At 38.2% G+C, this 24694-nt stretch overlaps 1 protein-coding gene across 2 annotated transcripts in view; it reads right to left on the reverse strand.

The window, feature by feature from the left end:
- Window positions 1-2085: 2085 nt before the first annotated feature.
- trip4 (thyroid hormone receptor interactor 4) overlaps window positions 2086-24694 on the reverse strand; it is a 164722-nt gene continuing 142113 nt past the window's right edge. The window contains exon 13 of one of the 2 annotated variants that reach the window (XM_056462138.1): window positions 2086-2325. In XM_056462138.1, the coding sequence (XP_056318113.1) occupies window positions 2267-2325 (59 nt within the window). In that variant the 3' untranslated portion in view covers window positions 2086-2266. Of the gene's footprint in view, window positions 2326-8372; window positions 8576-24694 lie in introns of those variants that run through there. The other variant, XM_056462137.1, reaches the window with a different exon arrangement.

Below are 24694 nucleotides of genomic sequence, written 5' to 3' on the forward strand. Positions count from 1 at the left end.
ACAAAAATAAAGTACAAAATAACTATATGAAGATTAAAAATTATTTCAATTTTATAATAATTTTCAAACATTTGAACTACATAAATGTGAATTTGGTGATATAAAAAAACTATAAAAACATTGATTTATTCTGACATTTTGTGAGATTCATCCAAAAACCCACATGACATATTGGACAACAACAAAAACAAACCAATCTATTGAACAGACTGCTGAAGATGAAACCTAACCCTAAACTACATACAATGGCCGACGTCCTTTTTTTGCAAGGGAAGAGGAAATATACGCTCACTGCACGGCAGGCTACTTCAATGCAGTTCCCATCATGCAATCCACCATTAATGGAGCCAGTCATTTGCTCTTTCTGGTGCAGAGATGCTTGTGTCACAAAGAGGCCACTCAATCACTTGGAGAGCAGCAAGCCCAAAACCTGAGAGGCTCTGGCTTTGACAGCCATTGTGGCCCAAATAACAAGAGCAGCTCCAATATGAGCTCTCCAGCACAATTGCCTCTTTAGTAGGCAGAAAATTCCATGCTCAGCCAACCGGTTCAGGTTCAGACGCTCAGCTTTATGAGCTGGAAATCCAATTGAGATTAAAAGGGAGCTGGTTAATTATATGCCGGTATTAAACGCAAAATAACCTGAATTATAACAAATGAGTTATGTTTTAAAATGGTGCAATGTACTCAACATTGTTGGGAAAAAGGACATTTTTACAAGGTTATACAGTTAAGTTTAAGCAATGTTTTTACAATATATTCAGATAATAATTGTAGCTTAGCTTAGCATAAATAATTAAATCAGATTAGACCATTAGCATCTTGCATTAGCATCAAAGTGTTTTGATAATTTTCCTAATTAAAGCTTGACTGTTCTGTAGTTATATTGTGTACTAAAACCGACAGAAAAGTTGTTATGATTTGCAATCATATTACGCAGCATCTGAAAATAGTCACCTCAATGTATTCAGACAATCTCCGGGTCTGGCGGGAGCACTTTTATCTTAGCTTAGCATAAATCATTGAATCAGATTAGACCACTAGCATCTCGTTCAAATAAAAAAAGAAAGTGTTTTGATAATTTTCCTAATTACAGCTTGACTCCTCTGTAGTTATATTGTGTACTAAAACCGATGGCAAAGTTGTTATGAAATGCAATGATATTACGCAGCACCTGAAAATAGTCCCCTCAATCTATTCAGACAATTTCTGGATCTGACGGGAGCACTTTTAGCTCATTTTAGCTTAAACCATTGAATCGGATTAGACCATTAGCCTCTCGCTCAAATAAAAAAAAAGAAGTGTTTTGATAATTTTCCTATTTAAAGCTTGACTCTTGACTTACATTGTGTAGTAAGACCGACAGCAAAGTTGTTGTAATAGTCCCAAGCTAAGTAACAGTGATGCGTGATATCAAAGTTGACCTAAACTAAATATCAACCTGGAAAATAACAACTTTCCTTTTCTGTCTGTCTTGGTACATGGTGTAATTACAGAAGAGTCAAGCTTTATATAGAAAATAAATCATCAAACATAAAAAAAAAAAAAAAAAAAAAAATATATATATATATATATATATATATATATATATATATATATATATATATATATATATATATATATATATATATATATATATATGCTAATGGTCTAATCCGATTCAATGATTTATGCTAAGCTAAGCTAAAAGTGCTTCGGCCAGACTCAGAGATCGACTGAATGGATTCAGAAATTGTAAAACTCAACTGTTTAACTCAGCCTATTTCCAAAAAAGAACTTGTAGCTTAGCTTAACATAAATCATTGAATCAGATTAGACCATTAGCATCTCACAAAAATTTTTTTTTGAAGATGAGTCAAGCCCTATGTAGGGAAAACCATCAAAACTCTTAAAAAATTATTTTTAGCGATATGCTAATGGTCTAATTCAATTCAATTATTTATGGTATGCTAAGCTAAGCTAAAAGTGCTCCCATCAGACTCAGTAATCGACTGCATGGATTCAAAAAAGGTAAAACTCCACTGTTTAACTCTAGGTGTCTATAAAATCAGCTATTTCCAAAAAACAAACAAACAGATACGCAAGTCCTTTCAACCTTTTATTTCAAAAAGAATCCAAAAAGATTCAATTTGGTCATTCATAAGATTCATTAATCACCATTTGTAGCTCTGTGTTACGATTCCCAGTGAGGCACAACACAGCCAACGTGAGGCTTCCACAGGGATCCTCTGTTCCTCGTCTCTTGACCGCCGTGGCTTTGTTCAGGTCACGCTGGCTGCATTAAACACTTCTTGGCACTTTGGTGGCTCTGGCTCTCCAGTTTCCCTGTGTGAGAGAGCGGGGAGGGGCGAGGTTAATGGTGATTCAAGTCCCAGTGACCTTTTCAAAGCTCCCTGTCAAACAACGAAAAGCCGCCCTGCTGAGATGAGGGCTGGAATCAGGAAGAGGGAATTTATGAATCTGTTTACGCACACATTCACACTTCCAACACCGTTTTCACACTCTCTCTCTCTCTCCTCATACATAGTGGGACCGCAGGGCTGTAAATGTCACACTAGCACACGATTACTCAGGGACAGGTTTAAATCTAGATTAAGCATTCACAGAATTGTTCATCTGTTACACACGTGAGGAGAAGGAAATTCTCAGAATGGTGATTCACTAGAATTTTGGCAATATAATTTAGAAAACAGTTCTAAGAGCTCAAATTTTCTTCTGAGAATCCATAGCACTCGTTTAATGTTACATGTTTGTTGAGATGTTGAGACAATGTGACAAATTCACGAAAAATGATATTGAATTCACTTAAAATAGATTTTTACATTCTACATGCTTATAACAGACCTAATAATACATTACTAATAATTTTACTTATAAAACTAATCTTGTGGGGATTGCAGCTATTTGAACACTCAAACCTTGGAAAAAAAAATATTTAAATAACACAACAACACTGTACAACATTTTATTGTATTTTTGCGGTAACTTACTGGCATCACTGTTGTTGGCAAGTTAACGCAACTGCCCCTTTAGAGTAACTTACTTGTAAATGTGTTTTGCAATAAATTAGCCTTTCCGCAATTTCATTTTACAGTAAAATAGCCTTTCCGCAATTTCAATTTATAGTAAAATAGCCTTACCGCAAATTAATTTTACAATCAAATAGCCTTTCCGTGATTTCATGTAACAGTAAAATAACCTTTCCTCAATAAAATTTTCAGTAAAATATGCTTTCCGCAATCAAATTTTACAATAAAATAGCCTATTTGCAATTAAATTTTACAGTAAAATAGCCTCACCGTAATTTCATTTTACAGTCAAATAGCCTTTCTGCAAATTCATTTTGCAGTACAATAGTCACCGCAGTTTAATTTTAGTGAAATAGCCTTTCCGTAATTTCATTTTACAGTAAAAAAGCCTTTCCCCAATTTCATTTTACAGTAAAATATCCTTTCCGCAATTTAGATTTACAGTTAAATAGTCTTTCTGCAATTCATTTTACAGTAAAAAAGCATTTCTGCAATTAAATTTTTCAGTAGAATAGCCTTTCCGCAATGTATTTTTTTACAATAAAATAGCGTTTCTGCAATTTCATTTTACAGTAAAATTGTTATGAAGCGGACAGGAGACAGAGGTAAGGAAACGTTAGGGTGTTTATTGAATGACAACAAGGAGCACATGAAGGATAGCCAGGAGGATCAGGAATGATGTTGGGGTCTTCTCCTCCGTGGCTGGGTAACAGGAATACACGAGGATGGACAGCACACACCAGATACAGCTGACAGAGGATGACACAGACTTGGAAGGACTGGAAGACAGGACGATACGGGAGGACCAGGAAGACTAGGGAGGAATACAAAGAGAACAGGTAAGTAAATCGTTTGTTTAGCTGAGGATGACTATGCTGAGTGGTCGCTCAGTTGTCCGCTTTCGTCGAGACGAGCCCGGACAATGAGCGACTGGAGTGCTGTGCTTTTATCTGGTGCTCGTGAATGTGATGCAGCTGTGTGCTCATTAGAAGTCAGGTGATGGTGATCTTCGTGAGTGGGGATCGTGAGAGCCTGACCAATCCGTGACAGTACCCCCCTCCCCAGGGCCCGCTCCTGAGGGCCGACACCTCCGACGCCGTGGTGGTCTCCCTCTGCCTCTAGGCGCTGGGAACTCAGGGTGGCTCTCATGAAACTCCACCATGAGACTAGGATCGAGAATATCAGCTCTGGGAACCCATGTCCTTTCTTCGGGGCCGTACCCTTCCCAGTCCACCAGGTACTCCAACTGGCCACCACGACGTCGGGAACGCAAGATCTCCTTCACTGCGTAGACGGCTCCTTCTTCTAGGAGCAGTGGAGGAGGGGGTTCCTCTTCGTGGTCAGGCTCTGTGGAGGGAAGAACAGGATCGTGATAGGGTTTCAGGAGTGATACGTGGAATGTAGGGTGAATACGGTAGTGAGAGGGTAATTGTAGTTTGTAGGTGACGGGGTTAACCTGTTCCACGATGGTGAAGGGACCAACAAATCGGGGACTTAACTTGCGAGAGGGCAGTCGCATGCGTATGTCCCGGGTGGATAGCCACACCTTTTGTCCGGGTGTGTATCTGGGTTCTTCAGACCTTCTCCTGTCGGCGGTTACCTTGCTTCGACGGACTGCCCTCTGCAGATGTTGATGAGCCTCGTCCCAGACTCTCTCGCTCTCCCGGAACCAGTGATCCACTGCGGGGACATCAGATGGTTCGCCATCCCAGGGAAAGAGCGGTGGTTGGAAGCCCAGGACGCACTGGAATGGCGTGAGTCCGGTGGAGGGTTGCCGCAGTGAATTTTGGGCATATTCTGCCCAGCCCAAATACTGGCTCCAGGAGTTCTGGTGACCACTGCAGAAGGTCCTCAGGAACCGTCCCACCTCCTGAATCTTCCTCTCTGTCTGCCCGTTGGTTTGGGGATGATATCCAGAAGAGAGGCTGACGGCCACACCTAGGAGCTTGAAGAAGGCTTTCCATAGACGTGAGATGAACTGTGGACCTCTGTCCGACACAATATCTTCTGGAATACCAAATGACCTGAAGACTTGATTAAAGATATTGTCGGCAGTTTCAAAGGCTGTGGGAAGACCTTTCAGAGGGATTAGTTTGACAAACTTTGAGAATCTATCTACTATGACTAGAATACAGGTATTACCTTCTGACGAAGGGAGGTCAGTGATAAAGTCCACTCCTAGGTGTGACCAGGGACGGTTCGGAATCGGCAAGGGATGGAGCTTTCCTGCGGGTAGATGACGTGGGCTCTTGGATTGGGCACAGTCCTTACAGCCCTGAACATATTGCCTCACATCCCTTGCCATGTTTGGCCACCAGAATCGTTGGGATACTAGCGAGAGAGTATTGTTGATCCCTGGATGTCCAGTGCCTAGCGAGGTATGTAAGGAGTGGATCAGATCTACCCGGTGTTCAGGTGGTATGAACTGCCGATGAGGAGGGCATCCCGGCGGAGCAGGAGCTTCCGGAGTGGCAACGACTGGAGGAGCGTTCCAGGTGATCGGACAAATGGAGATGTGTTCGGGAAGAATCTTCGTTGGGAGTTCTTCATGATCGTGATGCTCGTGTAAACGAGAGAGAGCGTCTGCTCTTAGATTCTTGGGTCCTGGACGATAGGAAATGGAGAAATCAAAACGTGAGAAGAAAAGTGACCATCTGGCTTGACGTGGACATAGTCTCTTGGCCTCTTTGATGTACTGGAGGTTTTTGTGATCTGTGATCACCTGGAACGGATGTTTGGCTCCCTCCAACCAGTGACGCCACTCCTCCAAGGCTAGCTTGATTGCTAGAAGCTCCCTGTCTCCTATGCTGTAATTCTGCTCCGCCGGGCTCAACTTCCGAGAGAAATAGGCACAGGGATGCAGTCGGGGCGGTGTATCATGATGTTGAGATAATACTGCCCCGACGCCGGTGGTGGATGCGTCCACTTCCACCACGAAAGGAAGATTTGGGTCAGGATGAGTCAGGAGTGGGGCCCTTGTGAACTCCTTCTTAAGAAGGCGGAAGGCTGCGGCTGCTTCTTTGGTCCACTCCAGTCCTTTGGGTTTACCCTTGAGGAGATTAGTGAGAGGTGATGTAATCCTGCTGTAGTCCTTGATAAATCGTCTATAAAAGTTAGCAAACCCAAGAAACCTCTGGAGCTCCTTAATGGAAGTGGGTTCTGACCAGGATAGAACAGCCTCAATTTTCTTCCCATCCATACGTATACCGGTTTGGTCAATGATGTATCCCAGGAAATGAATCGACTTCTGGTGGAATGAGCATTTCTCCGCTTTGAGGTAGAGGTGATGTTCTCTCAATGTGTGTAGGACCTCCGCAACGTGTTGGCGATGTTCGGCCTCACTCCGGGAGTAAATGAGGATGTCATCTATGTACACTATTACACAGTGGTGAAGAAACTCCCGGAGGACTTCATGAATGAAGTTTTGGAATACGGAGGGGGCGTTGACCAGACCGTAAGGCATGACCTCATATTCATAGTGGCCAGTAGGGGTCACGAATGCTGTCTTCCATTGGTCCCCCTCACGTATTCTTATCAGATTATACGCGCTGCGGAGGTCCAATTTAGTGAAGACTTTAGCTTCTCGGAGCTGTTCCAAAGCGGCTGGTACCAGAGGAAGGGGATATCGGTATTTTACTGTACCGTTATTTAGGACCCTGTAGTCGATGCATGGACGCAGCCCTCCGTCCTTCTTGGCCACAAAGAAGAAGCTTGAGGCGGCTGGTGATTTTGAGTGACGTATGTACCCCTGACTCAGAGCCTCCCTTATGTAATCTTCCATTGCCTGATTCTCTGGAAGCGAGAGCGGGTAGATCCTACCTCTTGGCAACTGGGCATCTGGAACTAGGTCGATCGCGCAGTCCCATGGCCGATGCGGCGGTAGCTGGGAAGCTCTCTTGGGGCAGAAGACATCATGAAAGGAGCTGTACTCCTTAGGAATGTGGATAGACTGCTTCTCAGGAGGGCTCTCGACCGATGTTGCAAACAAAGAAATGGGGTTCCGACCTTGAAGAGGGAGATTTGGAAAACAGGCAGGTGTACATCCAGATCCCCATTTCTTTATCTCTCCTGTGCCCCAAGAGATGATGGGATCGTGCTTCACCAGCCACGGGCGCCCTAGAATGATGTCCATATTTGCACCCTCCAGAACCAGAAATTGAATCCTCTCTTGATGTAACACCCCCACTTGAAGAAGGATGTCTTCGCATTGTCGATGGATACGGGTCGAAGATCGAGTGCACTGGGTTATCGGTTGTATCTGGTATATATGCGAGGACGCCTCAGTACGGAGGTGGAGTTGACGACAGAGGGATTGGGAGATGAAGTTCCCTGCTGACCCGGAGTCGATGAGGGCTGTGACAAGGAGAGAAATAGAGGCAGTAGTTATTTGTACGGTGGTAGTAAGTGGTTTACATTGTTCAATATTCGTACTGAATACACTCACTGAAGTCCGAATGGGACGAAGGGGACACTCCATACGGGTGTGTCCACTGACACCGCAGTATAGACACAGACCCCGGGTCAGCCTCCTCTGTCGTTCCGCTGATGTCAGTCTTCCAGACTCTATTATCATGGGTTCTGGTTCTGGAGAGGCTGTTGACTCAGGCGATTGGAGGAGTGCAGACGAGGGGGTGATGGTGTCCTGTTGATAGGAACGAAGACGATCGGAACATCGGAGAGAATGTTGGATGAATCTCTCCAGACCCATTGTATCATCTAATGTGGCCAGTTGGATTCGGAGAGTGGGTTCCAAGCCGAGCCGGTACGTGGTCAACAACGATCTCTCATTCCATCCACTTGCAGCTGCTAGAGTGCGAAACCGGAGAGCATATTCCTGTGTAGATAGAGTACCTTGCTTTAGATGATACAGCTGCTCTCCAGCGGCTACTTCCCCATCAGAACGTCCAAACACCTCTTTGAAATACTCCGTGAAGGTAGTGATGGAATTCATGACCGGCCCGGCTTGGTTCCAGATCGTCTCAGCCCATTTAAGTGCAGGTCCAGAGAGTAGAGATACGATGTAGGCGATCTTTGACTTATCTGTGGGATATAGAGAAGGTTGCATTTCGAATATGAGGGAACATTGTAACAGAAAACCATTGCACTCCCCCGCTCCGCCTGAGTAGGGCGCTGGTCGGGCCATGGGACTGGAAGGAAGGGCCGAAGAAGAAACTGTGGAGGCGGAAGTGCTCGGTGCTGGTGGTGCGTTGGAAAGTGGAGCTGGTGGCTGTAGAATCCGCTTCAACTGGTCCACCAGCTCTTGAAAGTGATCGGGGGTGCTCATGTTGTCGTCGTTATTGGTCCGGGCTTCTGTTATGAAGCGGACAGGAGACAGAGGTAAGGAAACGTTAGGGTGTTTATTGAATGACAACAAGGAGCACATGAAGGATAGCCAGGAGGATCAGGAATGATGTTGGGGTCTTCTCCTCCGTGGCTGGGTAACAGGAATACACGAGGATGGACAGCACACACCAGATACAGCTGACAGAGGATGACACAGACTTGGAAGGACTGGAAGACAGGACGATACGGGAGGACCAGGAAGACTAGGGAGGAATACAAAGAGAACAGGTAAGTAAATCGTTTGTTTAGCTGAGGATGACTATGCTGAGTGGTCGCTCAGTTGTCCGCTTTCGTCGAGACGAGCCCGGACAATGAGCGACTGGAGTGCTGTGCTTTTATCTGGTGCTCGTGAATGTGATGCAGCTGTGTGCTCATTAGAAGTCAGGTGATGGTGATCTTCGTGAGTGGGGATCGTGAGAGCCTGACCAATCCGTGACAAAAATAGCCTTACCGCAATTTCATTTTACAGTAAAATAGTCTTTCCGCAATTTAATTTTACAGTAAAATAGCCTTTCTGCATTTTAGTTTTACAATAAAATAGCCTTACCACAATTTTATTTTACAGTAAAACAGCCTTTATTCAATTTCTTTTTACAGTAAAATAGCATTTCAATATTTCATAGCAATACAATTTTACAGTACAATAACCTTTCCGCTATTTCATTTTACATTAAAATAGCATTTCCGCAATTGAATATTACAGGAAAATAGTCTTTACGCAACTTCTTTTCATGGTAATATGCTTTTTACCACATTTTAATTTTACAGTATGACAATTTTTACAGTACTTTTACTGTAATTTATTTACATTTCATGCTAGCAGTATAAAACCATTATTTTTAGTATTTACTATTGATTTGAATAGATTCCAAACATGTGACTCATTTATTCATTAACGATCTCATACAGTAGCAGTACTTGATTACTTTGATTACAGTAGAATACCGCAAATTCCTAATATGCAGTAAGTTACTGTAAAAGTTTTAAAAGGACCAACAATGTAGTACAAATCACAGTAATGAAATGCAAAGAATGTATGTGGTTTTTACTTTGCTTTTTTGCAGTAAATAAAAGACTTTTTGCAGCAAAGTCTAACAGTATACAATACATATAATTTAACACTAAATGGGTAACATTTACATGTCCCAATCATTCACTTTTAATAAAACCATGTTGTTTACGACCCCTTCATGATAAATACTGTTCTGATAAAACCAGATGTGAACCCCATGTAAACATGCCAGGATATGCCCCCAAACACCAGCAAGCATTTTTTTTGTGCTTTAAAAAGAAATCCATAGACATCTAAACATAGATGCCTTTGCCAAAACAAGGCTAAATTTGGACTATTGTTAGCTGTCTATTAGATTGTCACTGACAGACAAAATTTAGCCTTGTTTTAGCCAAAAGTCCATGTTTATATGTCTACTAGATGTATTTTAAATACAAAGAATGTTTGGTGGAATACATCAACCTAAAAGCATTTTCTTAAAGAAATCAGATGTTAAATGTGCTCAAAATAAATAAACAACAGATGTAAATGGGAACGTGTCTCAGTCGCCTACATGTAATCTGAATGGACAAACTCAATTATGTCCAATATTTATGTCAATGTGCTCAAATTGATGAGGATTTAACTGGTTATAGAAATTCCATTCGTAGAATGTAAGTATTCGATAAATGATGTATTGTAGATGTAATTTTCTCAGTGTGCTGCATATATGGATTGTATTAGAGTGAAAATATCCCTTTTCTGCTGTTTTTAATATTAATCAAACAACAAAAGATAATGAAATATTTACTGAACAGCTGCTGTAACCTTAATAATAGTAAACATTTATTTATTTTACACAGTGAGGTTTATTTACAGTACACAGTGTTATATTTGATTATATTATTCAGTTTCTGTACCTGAAAAATACACATTTAAGCTTTGTTGTTACAGTGATTGTTATTTAAAATAAAAGTACACATTGTTAAAGAAACTGTGTGCACCCTCTAATTATTGTAGTCTATGTGTTTTTAGTAATATACCCAGGCAGAAGACTTTCAGTTACCAGCCTTGATATTAAATTATGGTTTCCATATCTGCAAAACATTTTAGATGAAATATTGATTATGAATCAATACAAAATCAAAACAACAAATAAAAATCAAATCGAATTGCCAAAGTGATTGCAATACCCAGATCTAGTATTAACATACATTCAGATTTTTTGTTATGCACAACTTGTGGTTGGATTTTTTTCTACAAATTTTTATCAGGCTCCACACCTCTTTTATGACAATGCAGAGTGTGAATATTGCAAGTCGCTTTGGAAAAAAGCATCTGCTAAATTACAAAATGTAAATAAATAAATAAACCCAACCCCCCTAGACATACTATTTCCTCTCCCTATGCACCAGACACCTTAAAAACACTTCATATTTAAGGAAAAAGGCCCCGGTATGCTGCGGTACGCATTCTAGAACACACCAACCAATTGCAGAAACACAACAGACCCCCCAAAAGTTTGCTTTGGTGAGCGGTTTAGAACTGATTTTAAAGAAACCAGACCTTTGAACCAACCATATCAAACACTTTATCTGCCACTGTTATTTTTTTTGTAAGAGGTGTTTTGTTTTGTTTTTTTACCTTGAATGATTGCAGACTCTTGACAGACCTCTAAAACAAAATTAGGAACCCCTTAAGCAGCATACTAGGGAGGCTTTAAAAGAACACCAGGTTGTGGAATTGAAACGCATAATTGAAAACAAACCCACAGCCCTTCTTCCACTTCCTTATTGAAAGCATGATTCATACCACTTCTGAGAGAAGATGCCAGAAAACTGCTGCAACATCAATAAAACATCTTTATTACACATGTATACCCTTACAAGATTAACAGAATGCATTAAACTCCGTTTGGATGGGAGAAATATGGAGATACTTTGCATTGCAGTGCGTTGATCATATACAAGCATATATTTTCCTCTTCTTAGCCAAAACGGGACATTACTTCTGTATATTCCAACACGGGTAAATAAATCAAAATGAGGAATGTTTAGTTAGCATCTGCAGTCTGGTGCTCTGGGGTTTCTTTATCTCGCGGTTCTTGCGTTGTTTGTGAGTCATTTTGGGTACATTTCACAAAGCCATTTACTGTACACTTAGTTAAATACCACCAAATACAGGTGGAAATAGGGTATAAATTGCTTCGAGCTTCTACTTTCACATCTAGAGGTAGTTGTACACTGTAAGCAATAATTCATTGGATTTACTCAATTTTTTAAGTTAAGAGATTGCAAACCATTTATATGGGCTGAATTGAACAAATTAAATTGAGTAAAGTTCAACTTAGTTTGTTTAAATTTAGACCATATAAATTGTTTGCAACCACTTACCTCTGAGTAAATTGAGTAAATCCAATGAATTGTTATTTTCAGTGTAAACATACTTGAGCAGATTGCTTACAAAACAGCCACTAAAGACCACCTAGACCCATGGTTCGAATAAAGTTTAAATAAAGTTTAAATTCTAGTGTTCTAGAGTGTTCTAGAATGCCTACCGACCTACTAAGTTTAAAGGTCTGGTTTCTTTAAAATCTTCTTTTTCTAGAGCCTACTTTACAAGTCACAATATGTACGATTTTCTATTAAAAAAATATTTGTTATATATTTTGTCTTATATATTTGCTGACTTATCTACTTGCACTGTACAAAATGACTAGAATTTCATTCATTCATTCATTCATTCATTCATTTTCTTTTCAGCTTAGTCCCTTTATTAATCTGGGGTCGCCACAGCGGAATGAACCACCAACTTATCCAGCACGTTTTACGCAGAGGATGCCCTTCCAGCCGCAACCCATCTCTGGGAAACATCCATACACTCACTCACACTCTATGGACAATTTAACCTTCCCAATTCACCTGTACCGCATGTCTTTGGACTGTGGGGAAAACCCATGCGAACGCAGGGAGAACATGCAAACTCCACACAGAAACGACAACTGACCCAGCCGAGGCTCAAACCAGCAACCTTCTTGTTGTGAGGCGACAGCACTACCTTCTGCACCACTACGTCGCCATGACTAGCATGTAATATATATAATGTGTAGTGTTAGTAATTAAAACACTGCTGTGTAAATCTATAAATTAATGAATACAATAGTTTACCGTAAAATGTAGAAACTTACTTTCAGTTTATACCATATTTTTAATGGTAAAGTTCTGGCAGCCACAGCTGCCATTTTATTACTGTAAAATTTTATGGAATTCTTTTAAGTGTACTGTAAAAATGACTAATTTCAACAGTAAAAAAAATTGTAAAAATGCTACAGTAATTATTCATAACCTGGTTAACAGTATGCTCCCTTAATATATATAATTTGTAGTTAGTACTTTAAAGCACTGATGTGTAATACTATAAATTAATAAAATATGGTAGTTTACCATAAATTTTGAAAATGATTTACAGTTTCTACCGTATTTTTAATGGTAAACTTCTGGCAACCACAGGCGCCATTTTTTACAGTAAATTTTATGGATTTTTTAAAACACTGTACATACACTGTAAAAAATTACTAATTTTAACGATGAAAAAAAAAACTGTAAAAATGCTACAGTAAAAATACATAACCTGGTTAACAGTACATTTCCTTAATATACATTATGTGTAGTGTTTGTAATTTAAAACACTGGTGTGTAAACTATAAATGAATGAAATTCGATAGTTTACCATAAAATGCAAAAACTTATTTACAGTTTATACCGTATTTTTAATGGTTAGGTTCTGGCAACCACAGTTGCCGTTTTATTACTGTAAATTTTAGGGATTTCGTTAAAGTGTACTGTAAAAAAATGACTAATTTCAACATTAAAATGTTTTTTTAAATGCTCCAGTAAATATTTATAACCTGGTTAACAGTATGCTCCCTTAATATATATGATTTGTAGTTAGTACTTTAAAAAACTGGTGTGTAATACTATAAATTAATGAAATACAATAGTTTAACATAAACTGTAGAGACTTATTTACAGTTTCTACAGTATTTAAATGGTAAAGTTCTGGCAATAGCTGGCGTTTTTTTTTAATCATAGTTTTTTTTTTTTTTTTTTGAACAGTGTAAAAATTACTGTAATTTCAAATGGTAAAAAAAATGTAAAAATGCTACAGCAGAAATCCATCAACTGGTTAACCGTATGTTTCCATAATATATATGATGTATAGTGTTGGTACTTTAAAACACTGGTGTATAATACTATAAATAAATGAAATACAGTAATTCACCTTAAAATTTAGAAAATTATTAATGGTTTCTACCATTTTTTAATGGCAAAGTTCTGGCAAGCACAGCTGCCATTTTTACTCTAAATTTTATGGATTTTTTGTATATACACTGTTTGTACACTGTTTGTACATACATGTGCATACACTGTAAAAATTAATAAGTTCAATGGTAAAAAAAAAAACTGTAAAAATGCTACAGTAGAAATACATAAGCTGGTTAACAGTACTTTTCCTTAATATACATTATGTGAAGTGTTAGTACTTTAAAACACTGGTGTATAATACTATAAATAATAAAATATATTAGTTACCATAACATAGAGACTTACAGTTTCTACCATATTTTAATAGTAAAGTTCTGCAAACCACAGCTGCTGTTTTTTTACCGTATATTTTATAAAACACAGTTTAAAAAATTTATGTAATTTCAAATGGTAAAAAAAAGCCAAAATGCTACAGTAGAAATCTGGTTAGCAGTATGTTTCTATAATATATTTGATGTGTAGTGTTGGTACTTTAAAACACTGGTGTGTATTACAATAAATTAATGAAATACAGTAGTTTACCGTAAAATGTTGAAAATGGTTTATCGTTCCGGTTGTATTTTTAATGGTTAAGTTCTGACAACCACATTTTTTTACTGCATTTTTTTAAATTTAAAAGTGTATATTATTTAAAATGTTTCTAAGAATGTTCAAATCTAGAAAAAACAAGTATTTTAACTACTGACACAGTATCCAGTGTCACCATGCCAATGACATCACATAGAAAACAGGGAAACACCAAAGACACTTTAACGCATGTTGTGTGTTATAAGACAAACTTAAGATGTATATCACAGCTTTATCTGATCCATATGATTTCTGCAGGAGTACTACAGAAGAATGAAGAAGACAACTCTCATGATTCATTACTCAGCCACCACAACATCAAACCACGCATTTGTTTGTTGTGAATATGTGGCCTCTAGTGGCAAAAATTACATACTCTGCCTTTAACATAATTCTGACAGAATCCTCATGATTCTTAGGCAGTACATAGTAAATGAATTGATTTTGCAGCTCAATCACAATAGGTGAAACAGTATTCAACATATCCTTTATTCTTGTTTGCAGATAGCACTATGTTGCATCGAGTTATTCTTCAAGACTCAAGAAATCTAAAATTCAGGCTAATATAATCCATTTCATCTGTATGCTAGACTCAGTTCTGTCAGACTCTTCAGGGGTGAGACTGTGATTTCTAATGCAATACTTTGCCTGTATGAGGCTCTCAGCAGTCTTCAGTTCTGAAACCGGAGCCACTCAATCGATAGCAAAGGAGATGACGCTGATCTGGCTGGCATCAGTATGTCTATTCTGTGGGAAAGCAAAGACTTTCAATTCCACCCCTGATCTTAGCTGCCCGCTTTTTTTCAGATCCGTTGGCAGCATTCAGCGCAAGATGTACAAGCGGCAGCATCTGTCAACCCCCGACTGCAAAATGTGGCTCACTTCAAACAGCTCATACTGATGAAAGCTGTTACCTGACTGAACTTTGAGTCAAAGAACAAGACATTTAGCAAAGCCAGCTTATCAGTCGCTTCTTTTTCTTTGTTTGTCTCTCATCCTATTAAACATTGCCTCTAGGAGAGAAAAACCCTGTAAACAATCTATCTGAATGCTATTTCAAAGCACGCTGACACAAAACAACAACAAGAGAATTTCACACTGCCAAGACATGAATGAACAGATCCATAAGGTCAACAACAAAGTGAGAGATAATTTGTTTTATTTTGTCCTTTGATAAAACATGTTTTTAACTCAAACTGAGCAATCAAAGCAAAGAATTAAAACATAATTAAAAAAGTAGTGCTGGGCAAAGATTAATTGCGGTTAATTGCATTAAAAAGGTTTTTATTTTCATAATATACAGCAGGGAAAATTAATATTGAATACGCCATGTTTTTTCCTAGGAATAATATTTCTAAAGGAGCTGTTGACATGGAATTGAACGAGATTTTGGTAAATACCTAAACAATACACACATAAAAATAAAGCAAAACAAACAAATCTGAAAAATGAGCTATGTGTAATAACAATGAAATGACACAAGGAGAAAGTACTGAACTACTAAAATGTGTTGAATACTTTATATAAAAGGCTTTTTTGTTGATGGCCGCTTAAAGACACCTCACAGACTTCAACAGAGTTTAAAAATCTTGATGGTTCTGTGGGTCTCTTCTATCAAATCTGATCTTTAATTGGTATTTTCTATTGGATTCAGCTTAGGTGTTTGGCTGGGCCATTCCACAGCTTTATTTTCGTTCTCTGAAAGCAATTGAGAGTTTCCTCGGCTGTGTTTTGGATCATTGTCTTGCTGAAATGTCCACCCTGGTTTCATCTTCATCATCCTGGTCATGTAAACGTTGGACGTTCATGTAAACGTTCGAAAACATTTTTATTTAAGCCTTACGCAGCTAAGAATAAATAAAAAAATAAATCCATCATCATTACGTCATCGCCAAAGAAAATAAAAGGATTATTCTAGTGCACAGATTGTGCTGTTATTCCTGTGCGAAATTTAGTCTTTCTTATTCCTGTAGTACAATTAGCAGTGTTATTTTTGTATGATATATTATAGCTTGTTTTTTGAGACATGGTATACATATATATATATATATATATATATATATATATATATATATATATATATATATATATATATATATATATATATATATATATATATATAAATAAATAAATAAATAAAATACAAATACATAAACACAAATATTATGGAACAAAACACTTTTATTTTGTAGGCAATTAACTGAAAACAATCTTTGCCCAGCACTATTCAAAAGAGATCTAAACATTACATACTGACACTACTACAAAGAAATGTCAACAGCACAAACACAATCTAACAGCAGATGCACTTATATCTAATGGTTGCGTTGTGCTGCTGAGTCTCAGCATTCTGCATTGGCTGGTAAGGCAACTTCTAAGAGCCCAGACATCGATCTGGCAAGATAATTTGCCATTGATTGCTCTGGTTGGGGGCTGCTGTGAAGCAGTTTATTACCCATACTGCAGCAAGGGAGGCAGCACAATAATAGGTGCAGTGTGTCCGGAGCATAACTGGAACTCCATCATCTACTGCACATGGCTTTTCTCCAACTGCATACACTCAGATCAAACACTGAACTCCAGAACATATGCAATATTTGCCTCTGTAGCTTTTTTTGCTTTGTACATGCTCCCTTTAAATGGTTTTATAAGGAAACAAGACATTAGTTTTAACTGTTATATTGATGAAACTCATCTTCACAGTTTTCCAGACCACACAAAGTATCAGTTGGCTGAGTGTATTCAGTTAATGGCTTATTTCTAGTAGACTTGGATTGTATTGCTAGTGATCACCAAAGTGATTCTTTTCAATTGCTTTTGTTGTTCTATCATATTGGTTCCTGAAAAGGCTCTTTGTCTTGTAGCCATGGGCAGTGATGGATGGAAGTAGGGACATCAACACATGCACTCAGTGGGGGTAATAAACACAGACAGCTGGAGCTTTGTGATCAAACTTATCCAAGTTAAAGGATTAGTTCACCCCCAAAAATGATTTTCTGTTATTAATTACTCACACTCATGTTGTCCCAATCTAACCTAAGTTAGTTTTCGGAACACAACATAAGACATTTTAGGTGAAATCTGAGAGCTCTCTTAGCCTCAATAAACAACAAGGTTTCTGACTCCAGAAAGGTACCAAAAAAACATCCTCAAACAGAGCAATAAATAATGGTTCATATTACAAAGCTTTGAGAACACTTTAGTACATACATAAAACAAAAATAACCACTTTATTCAAGGTTCTTTTAAATAGCTATGCTTATTTTGTATATGCGCATAAAAAAACGGTTGATGGAAACGCTAAGATGTGCATACATTTAGAAGATGTGCATTACAAACTAAAAACTGAGTAGGATAAAACTTTGAACGTCACCTAGTGTTCATTGCATGTCGCCATTTGCCTTCCGAGGCACAAGTCATATATTAAATAAAGAAAAAATATTATTTATTATATATTTGGCGCCAGTTAATTAGGACAGTGTTTCCCAACCCTGTTCCAGAAGGCACACCAACAGTACACATTTTCAATCTCTCCCTAATCAAACACACCCGAATCAACTTATCATAACATCAGCAGAGACTACAACACCTGAAGTTAATGGGTCAGAAAAGGGAGACATCCAAAATATGTACTGTTGGTGTGCCTCCAGGAACAGGGTTGGGAAACACTGAATTAGGAAGTAACGATTTAGTTCTCACTGGATGAAAACGCTGATTTGATCGCACGTCTTTTATTCGATATTACTGTTTTGCGCATTAATTTAATATGCATCTTTGGATGGAAACATAGCTACTGTCAGTATAGGGCACACATTCATGTGTCATGCTTGGCTCCTCCTCTTACATTTTACTAGGGCAAGACGGAATCTGCGTTTTTTGCTATTTCTGCTGAGAATTTGGCTAAAAATCTGTGGATTTCTGCTGAATTATTTTGGGAGTATCATAACTAAAACCTTAACATGTGAAATAAAAATAATATATTTTTAAGTTTTATTTAATGTTTAAAATGCAAATCCAATTAGATTCACTTTATTTGGTAAACTAAGCAAGTCTTTCATATAATAATGTGCATAAATCAGATGAACATTTTCACATTAGTCCATAATATTACTGTAATTAATAAAAAACTGAATAAATATAAATTTACACACATTTACTCAAGAAAATAAACAGAATTAATGATGGGCTAAAAATCGGTGGAATTCTGCACGCGAAGATTCCATGTGGGCTTACATATTACCTCACATTCACTTGTGCGCCCTATACTGACACTGAGGAGAAAGAAAACATTAAATAAAGTTGTTATTTTTGTATTACGTGTGTACAAAAATACTTTCGGAGCTTGATAATATTCGGATTGAACCACTGCTGTCATATGGTCTGTTTTGAGGATGTATTTTGGCATTTTTCTGTAAACAACTTGCTGTCTATGGAGGAAGATGAGCTCTTGGATTCCACCTAAAATATCTTCATTTGTATTCTGAAGACAAATGAGGATCTCAGAGGTTGGGAACAAATTAACCAAAGTGTTAGTTCTCCCAAAAATGAAAATTAAGTTGAACATGAAATAAATGACTAGAAATAATACTGTAATAAAGACAGACAGGCTTGTTTTGATACTCCTTTTTGTAATATTGTGTCATGTCAAAGCCTAATGAAAGCCGAAATCTGACAAATTCTCTGGGCCTCAATCACAACTAACACACAGCAGAGCGAAAGGAGAATCGCATCACCATCTGGGGAAATCCGACTCGTTTTTCCAATCTAACTCTAAGTACCTTAATGATTAGAGCATGTCATGAATGCTCACAGACAGCTCCCTCAGTGCAGTAAATTCAATGTGCTCAAGCCTCCTGGATGGATAAGACTCTCAGCTGCTTTAAACATATAGAATTTACTCAACTGTTTCTTCCATTGCTACAAGATTGGATTAGAGTGAAATGCATGAGAGCTGATCTGCATTCAATCTATGCAGTTTTTTTAGGAAGTGTGTAATAGTACTAAGAGCGCTATATACTTTACTGATAAAAGACGTGCATTACACAAATTACCAAGCATATTAATATGTGAAAGCAAAAAGATGAGTTTGGGAAAAGGAACGAGATCACAACACCAACCTCATTTATGGCCATTCTACACATTATCATCGTCTGGATAATGCTTCGCCTGTAATTCACAACTTGGTACTGATGGTGAATCTCCTCCAGAAATAACAGCGACTCTTTGTTTACAAGTTTGTGGGAGTTTGAGTAGTGACCCATCAGCCCCAATGATCTATGTATATGTTCTATTTAGTTTCTTTTTGCCCTTTTTCTGTAAATGTTGACAAATGATCTAATTATATTGTGAAATTTCTGATAGTCTGATTATAAAACATGTGATTGAATATATTTTTCTTCTTTTAATCAGCTTAATAATGATTGTATTATTTGTTATATAATTGGTAATGGCGCCAGCATTGTTGCTAAACAGGAATACAGCTGCAATTGGAAGTTAATGAGAAGTATTTGTTAAATTACACATTAACTGTAATTTATTAGCTAGATGGGATACAGCTGAGGATCCTCACGTCAATACAGCATAATATACAGAAAATATATTTTATTAGATTATGCTATATTGAAGTGAGTTTCCTCAGCTGTATCCCATCTAGACTTTACCCTCTCCTGCAGTGCGCATTAATTATATTTTCTTAGCTAGATGGGATACAGTTGAGGATACTCATGCCAATATAGCATATTTTTTGTGACGCTGTACAACAAATAATATTTTTTCATTACCATGAGGGTTGGGTTTAGGGTTGAGGTAGGTGTAGACGCTAATAAAATACAATTAATGCATAATTTTATAAATAACTTTATTAATTCTTTGAGCAACAACCGCAGGCGAGATCTAAGCTGCTGAATTTAGGTCATGTTTATTCCTAATTTACTTCCAAAATACATGAATGTAAGCAACTTTTTATCTTTAAGAGGAATAGAGATAATATTCTAGTATTCTGTATTTTACAAACATTAAATGGTATGTTTTGCTTGTAGTTATGTGTATTTAAATGTCTGAAACCTAAAATAAATGTTATTTGTTTGGAAGCACTCATAAGTTGTGATTTATGACAAGCGCTGCGCACCTCTCTCTGTCCTTCAGCACGTGCCATCATATGTGCGCTCTGAACGCTCTAATCACACCGGTGTGATCATTTGCTTCAGGGACAGCCAAGGCTGATCACACCGGTGTGATCGTACACAAAGTGTTAAAATAACTAGAACATTAAGCAAAGACATGCAAGTGTCAACAACATGCTAAATATTCTAGATGATCATTTTGACTTTTGCTAAGCTTCCTGTTGTGACAGATTAGGTATGAGAGTTATAGTTGAAAGCTGATTATATTTCATAAAAATCAACTGCACTTTCCCATTTTAGGTACAGGTATGAAGAAATCACAGTGCTTGGACCACTGGAACCAGTGTTTAGAGCACTTTCCCTGATATGGTGTGACATTAATCAATTCCACCTGCCACAGAGAATTTGGAGTTTGCTGAAGCGACTAGCTGAGGATGAGAATTTTTAAGACAAATCAGGAGGAAGGCAAGAAAAAGAAATGAAAGGGATGAAAAGAAAGACACGGCTCATGACTATGAGCTGCCAGGGAGCTCCAGTCCAGGAGAAAAATCTTCTAGCCACCAGGATCGCCCATACTAATGGGCCAAACAGAGAAAACAGATTAATCCTGCAGCCATTAATAATTCCTGCAACTGTTCCCTCAGAGGCAATTAATCACCTCCCCTCTCTGTCAGCGCAAGAGCCTGGGGCTAAGCACAGATCCAGGGCTACTGCTGGAGCCACGACTAAACTCATTCTCAATCACCACCACACTCACTCAGCTCCCCAGAGCAATGTAGGCATCATGAACAAAATCTACCCAGATAATGTTAAAAACAAAACATCACTTTCTGTCTGTCTGTATATCTGTATGGAATGCCATAAGGTTATGTATTAGGCCCTTTGTTGTTCTCCTAGTACATTGTATTCTTTTGGGGGAAAATGTAGGAGTATATATACATATACATAACTATATACATATACAGTTGAAGTCAGAATTATTAGCCCCCGTTTATTTTTTTCCCCCAATTTCTGTTTAATGGAAAGAAGTTTTTTTCAACACATTTCTAAACATAAAAGTTTTAATAATTCATTTCTAATAACTGATTAATTTTATCTTTGTCCTGATGACAGTAAATAATATTTTACTAGATATTTTTCAACACCCTTCTATACAGCTTAAAGTGACATTTAAAGGCTTAACTAGGCTAATTAGGTTAACTAGACAGGTTAGGGAAATTAGTTAATAATAACAGTGGTTTGTTCTGTAGACTACAAAAAATAGCTTAAAGGGGCTTATAATTTTGACCTTCAAATAGTTTTTAAAAAATTTAAAACTGCGTTCATTCTAGCCAAAATAAAACAAATAAGACTTTCTCCAGAAGAAAAAATATTATAAGACATACTGTGAAAATTTCTTTGCTCTGTTAAACATCATATGGGAAATATTCAAAATAGGAAAAAAACAAATCAAAGGGGCTAATAATTCTGACTTCAACTGTATAGTATATTTATATATATAAATTTCATTTCATTTTCTTTTCAGCTTAGTCACTTTATTAATCAGGGGTCAATGAACCATCAACTTATCCAGCATATGTTTTACGCAGCGGATGGTCCTTACAACGGCAACCCATCACTGGGAAACACCCATACACTCTCACACTCATACACTTTGGCCAATTGACCTATAGTGCATGTCTTTGGACTTGTTGGGAAATCCGGAGCATTCCGTCTCTGCTTTCGCTTGACTTTTGTCCAGTCTGGTGCTTCATACATGATGCGTCTTCTTTACGGTGGTTGGTTGGCATACATCAATCCCACAATGCGTTGCCAATGTAAACAGGAAGATGTGGCCTAGACTGCAGCCAAGATTAATGAATTTACCAAGTAATGGACAACGGAAGAATGGTAGTAACGATAATGGAGTTAATATATTGAAAAAGTAATGCATTACAGTATTTGTTACTATGTAAAAAGTAATGCTGTTAATGTAACGCATTGCTAGTAACCCGTTCTGCCTACTATTACTGAATATTACAATGGCACCATTGTTAGACATTTGTAAACTTGGCATTACAACAATACCAAACATACATTCACCTGCCACAACATTAAGGTACACCCTACTAGTACCGGGTTGGACCCCCTTTTGCCTTCAGAACTGCCTTAATTCTTCATGGCACAGATTCAACAAGGTACTGGAAATATTACTCTGAGATTTTGGTCTATATTGACATGATAGCATCTTGCAGTTGTTGCAGAGATTTGTCCATGATGGGAATCTCCTGTTTCTGTAGCTTTGTTAATGCTCCTTTTAAAGTGATTTTTATTTCTCAAGAAACGTTATATTGGTGCTTTTCAAATGTACAACACAATGATTTTATGATTCCACATCTACACATGAGATCATCATTGTCTCATTGTCAGACCATTGTCAAAGTATTATAATTAGGCACAAGCAATGTTTTAGTCTTACAATGTAGCTGCAGTTTGTTGATAAACAAAGACCTACCATGTTATTAGCATGGCTTTCTCATGTCCAAATTGACCAATCATGCAGAAGAAACACCACTGAACCAAATCAGACTGGATTTTAAAGCAACATCTACTGTTATACTGTTTTATTTTCTATATGAATACAGCCAGTTGGTCTGTAAAATCTTCAAAAAACAGTCAGTGAGTCAAATCTAAATCCAGGTGAGAAAATATACACAGATATATTGTTGACAGTGACTCACTAAAGCTTTTTGAAGAGAGATCAGCCAGATCCTCCCAGCAAACTGTGTAGCACAATTAGTCACAGAGCTCTTTACATGAGATATGATGGCTCCATTATCATTCATTAATGAGAAACACTTGAGTACATGACCGCTCCCCCACACTCAAACACTGCCGCGCTCTCTGTTCCACTTCTCTCCTGTGAGGGGGAGGCAGGGCAAGAAAAAAAATCTTCATTAGCAGAGCAACGGCAAAAGAAAGCGGATGAGAGAAAGGAGGAGAGAAACAGAAGGGGGGAATAAATTGAGGCTGATCTGGTGCTCTGTTTTTGAGGCGCTGAGATTTGCATATATGTGCAGCAGTGCAAAGGGAGAAATGTGTCAGCGCTGACAGCTTCCTGAGAATCTTTAAGCTTGATGTGGGCGCCTCTTTTTCTCTCCCAGAGACCGCAGGAGCCCTGCTAACAGTCGCTCGGGGGTCAGGACCAGTGCCTTTGTGCTCAGCCCTCCTATGGCAACCCAGCAAAGCATGTTTAACGGTCAGCTCAAGTGCAAAGCTGCTCTCTGGGGGGAGGGAGAGTTGAACCTTCCCTGCTGCAAGGGCAAATGGAGATGTGTGTGTATGTGTGTGTGTGTGTGTGTGGGCTAGACTAAAAGAGAACAAATGAGGATGGTAAGACAGACAAAATCATACACTGAACATGCTTGCCAACAGACCCTAGTCTGGCTAGATTAATATTTAATTTGACGTGTGGCTGTGAGGGATAGACAGACAATGAGCTGATCCATACTTTGCAGAGATTTTTGTCCTTTTTTTCCAAAGACAAATTGACAATAAGATCCAGCATGACATGCAGAGACTGTACATTGTGCTGTGCCTAACATCTCTAGTGTCATTTTCTTAAAATCAAGTAAGGCGTCCACCAAGACTGAGATGACAGTGTCCTGTCAGTGCATCAATAAGAAATGAAGCACAGGGTTGCCATGTTGAAGACAAGCCTAGACAAGTATTAGTTTCCAAGCTAGTTCTGTTTGGTTTATTGAAAATGTATGGTGGTGGATGAACATAGGCATGGTGTTCATCTGGAAAACTTTCAGGTTGGTCAGCAATAAAATGTTTCTTAAAATTTATTTGAAAGATTCCATGAATCTTTGTGGAATCACACATCCCATTAGCAAAATAGGCTCATTGTAAAAACATACCCCTGTGTACATTTCTGGAGAGTGCAAATTATGTAGCCAGAGCTATGTATGGCTGCATTTCATCTTTAAGATAAACACTGAGGGGCGGTATGATGCCACCAATGATTTGTGTTTCTTTTCGCGCTACCAACTGACCACTTACACCTGTGTGGACGACTTTTCCGCTGTTAACAGTTTGCCCAGTAGCTCGCCATGTACGTCGGGAGACTTGAGATGCAAGGAGGAGTTGAGCGTGATGACAGAGTTTGAGTTCAACAAAGAACGGTTCCAGAAAGCAGGTAAAACAAAGGCAAAAAATAAATATATAAACAAGTAAATAGCAGGGTTAGAATGTGGTAAGATTTGTAAATGTGGTAAAAGTCAGGCAGTCGCAAGGGCTTTTCTTTTTCTAAATTGCTTTTGGTTTAGGGAAGGG

This window comes from Danio aesculapii, chromosome 7 (assembly GCF_903798145.1).
Source record: "Danio aesculapii chromosome 7, fDanAes4.1, whole genome shotgun sequence".
Classification (NCBI taxonomy): domain Eukaryota; kingdom Metazoa; phylum Chordata; class Actinopteri; order Cypriniformes; family Danionidae; genus Danio; species Danio aesculapii.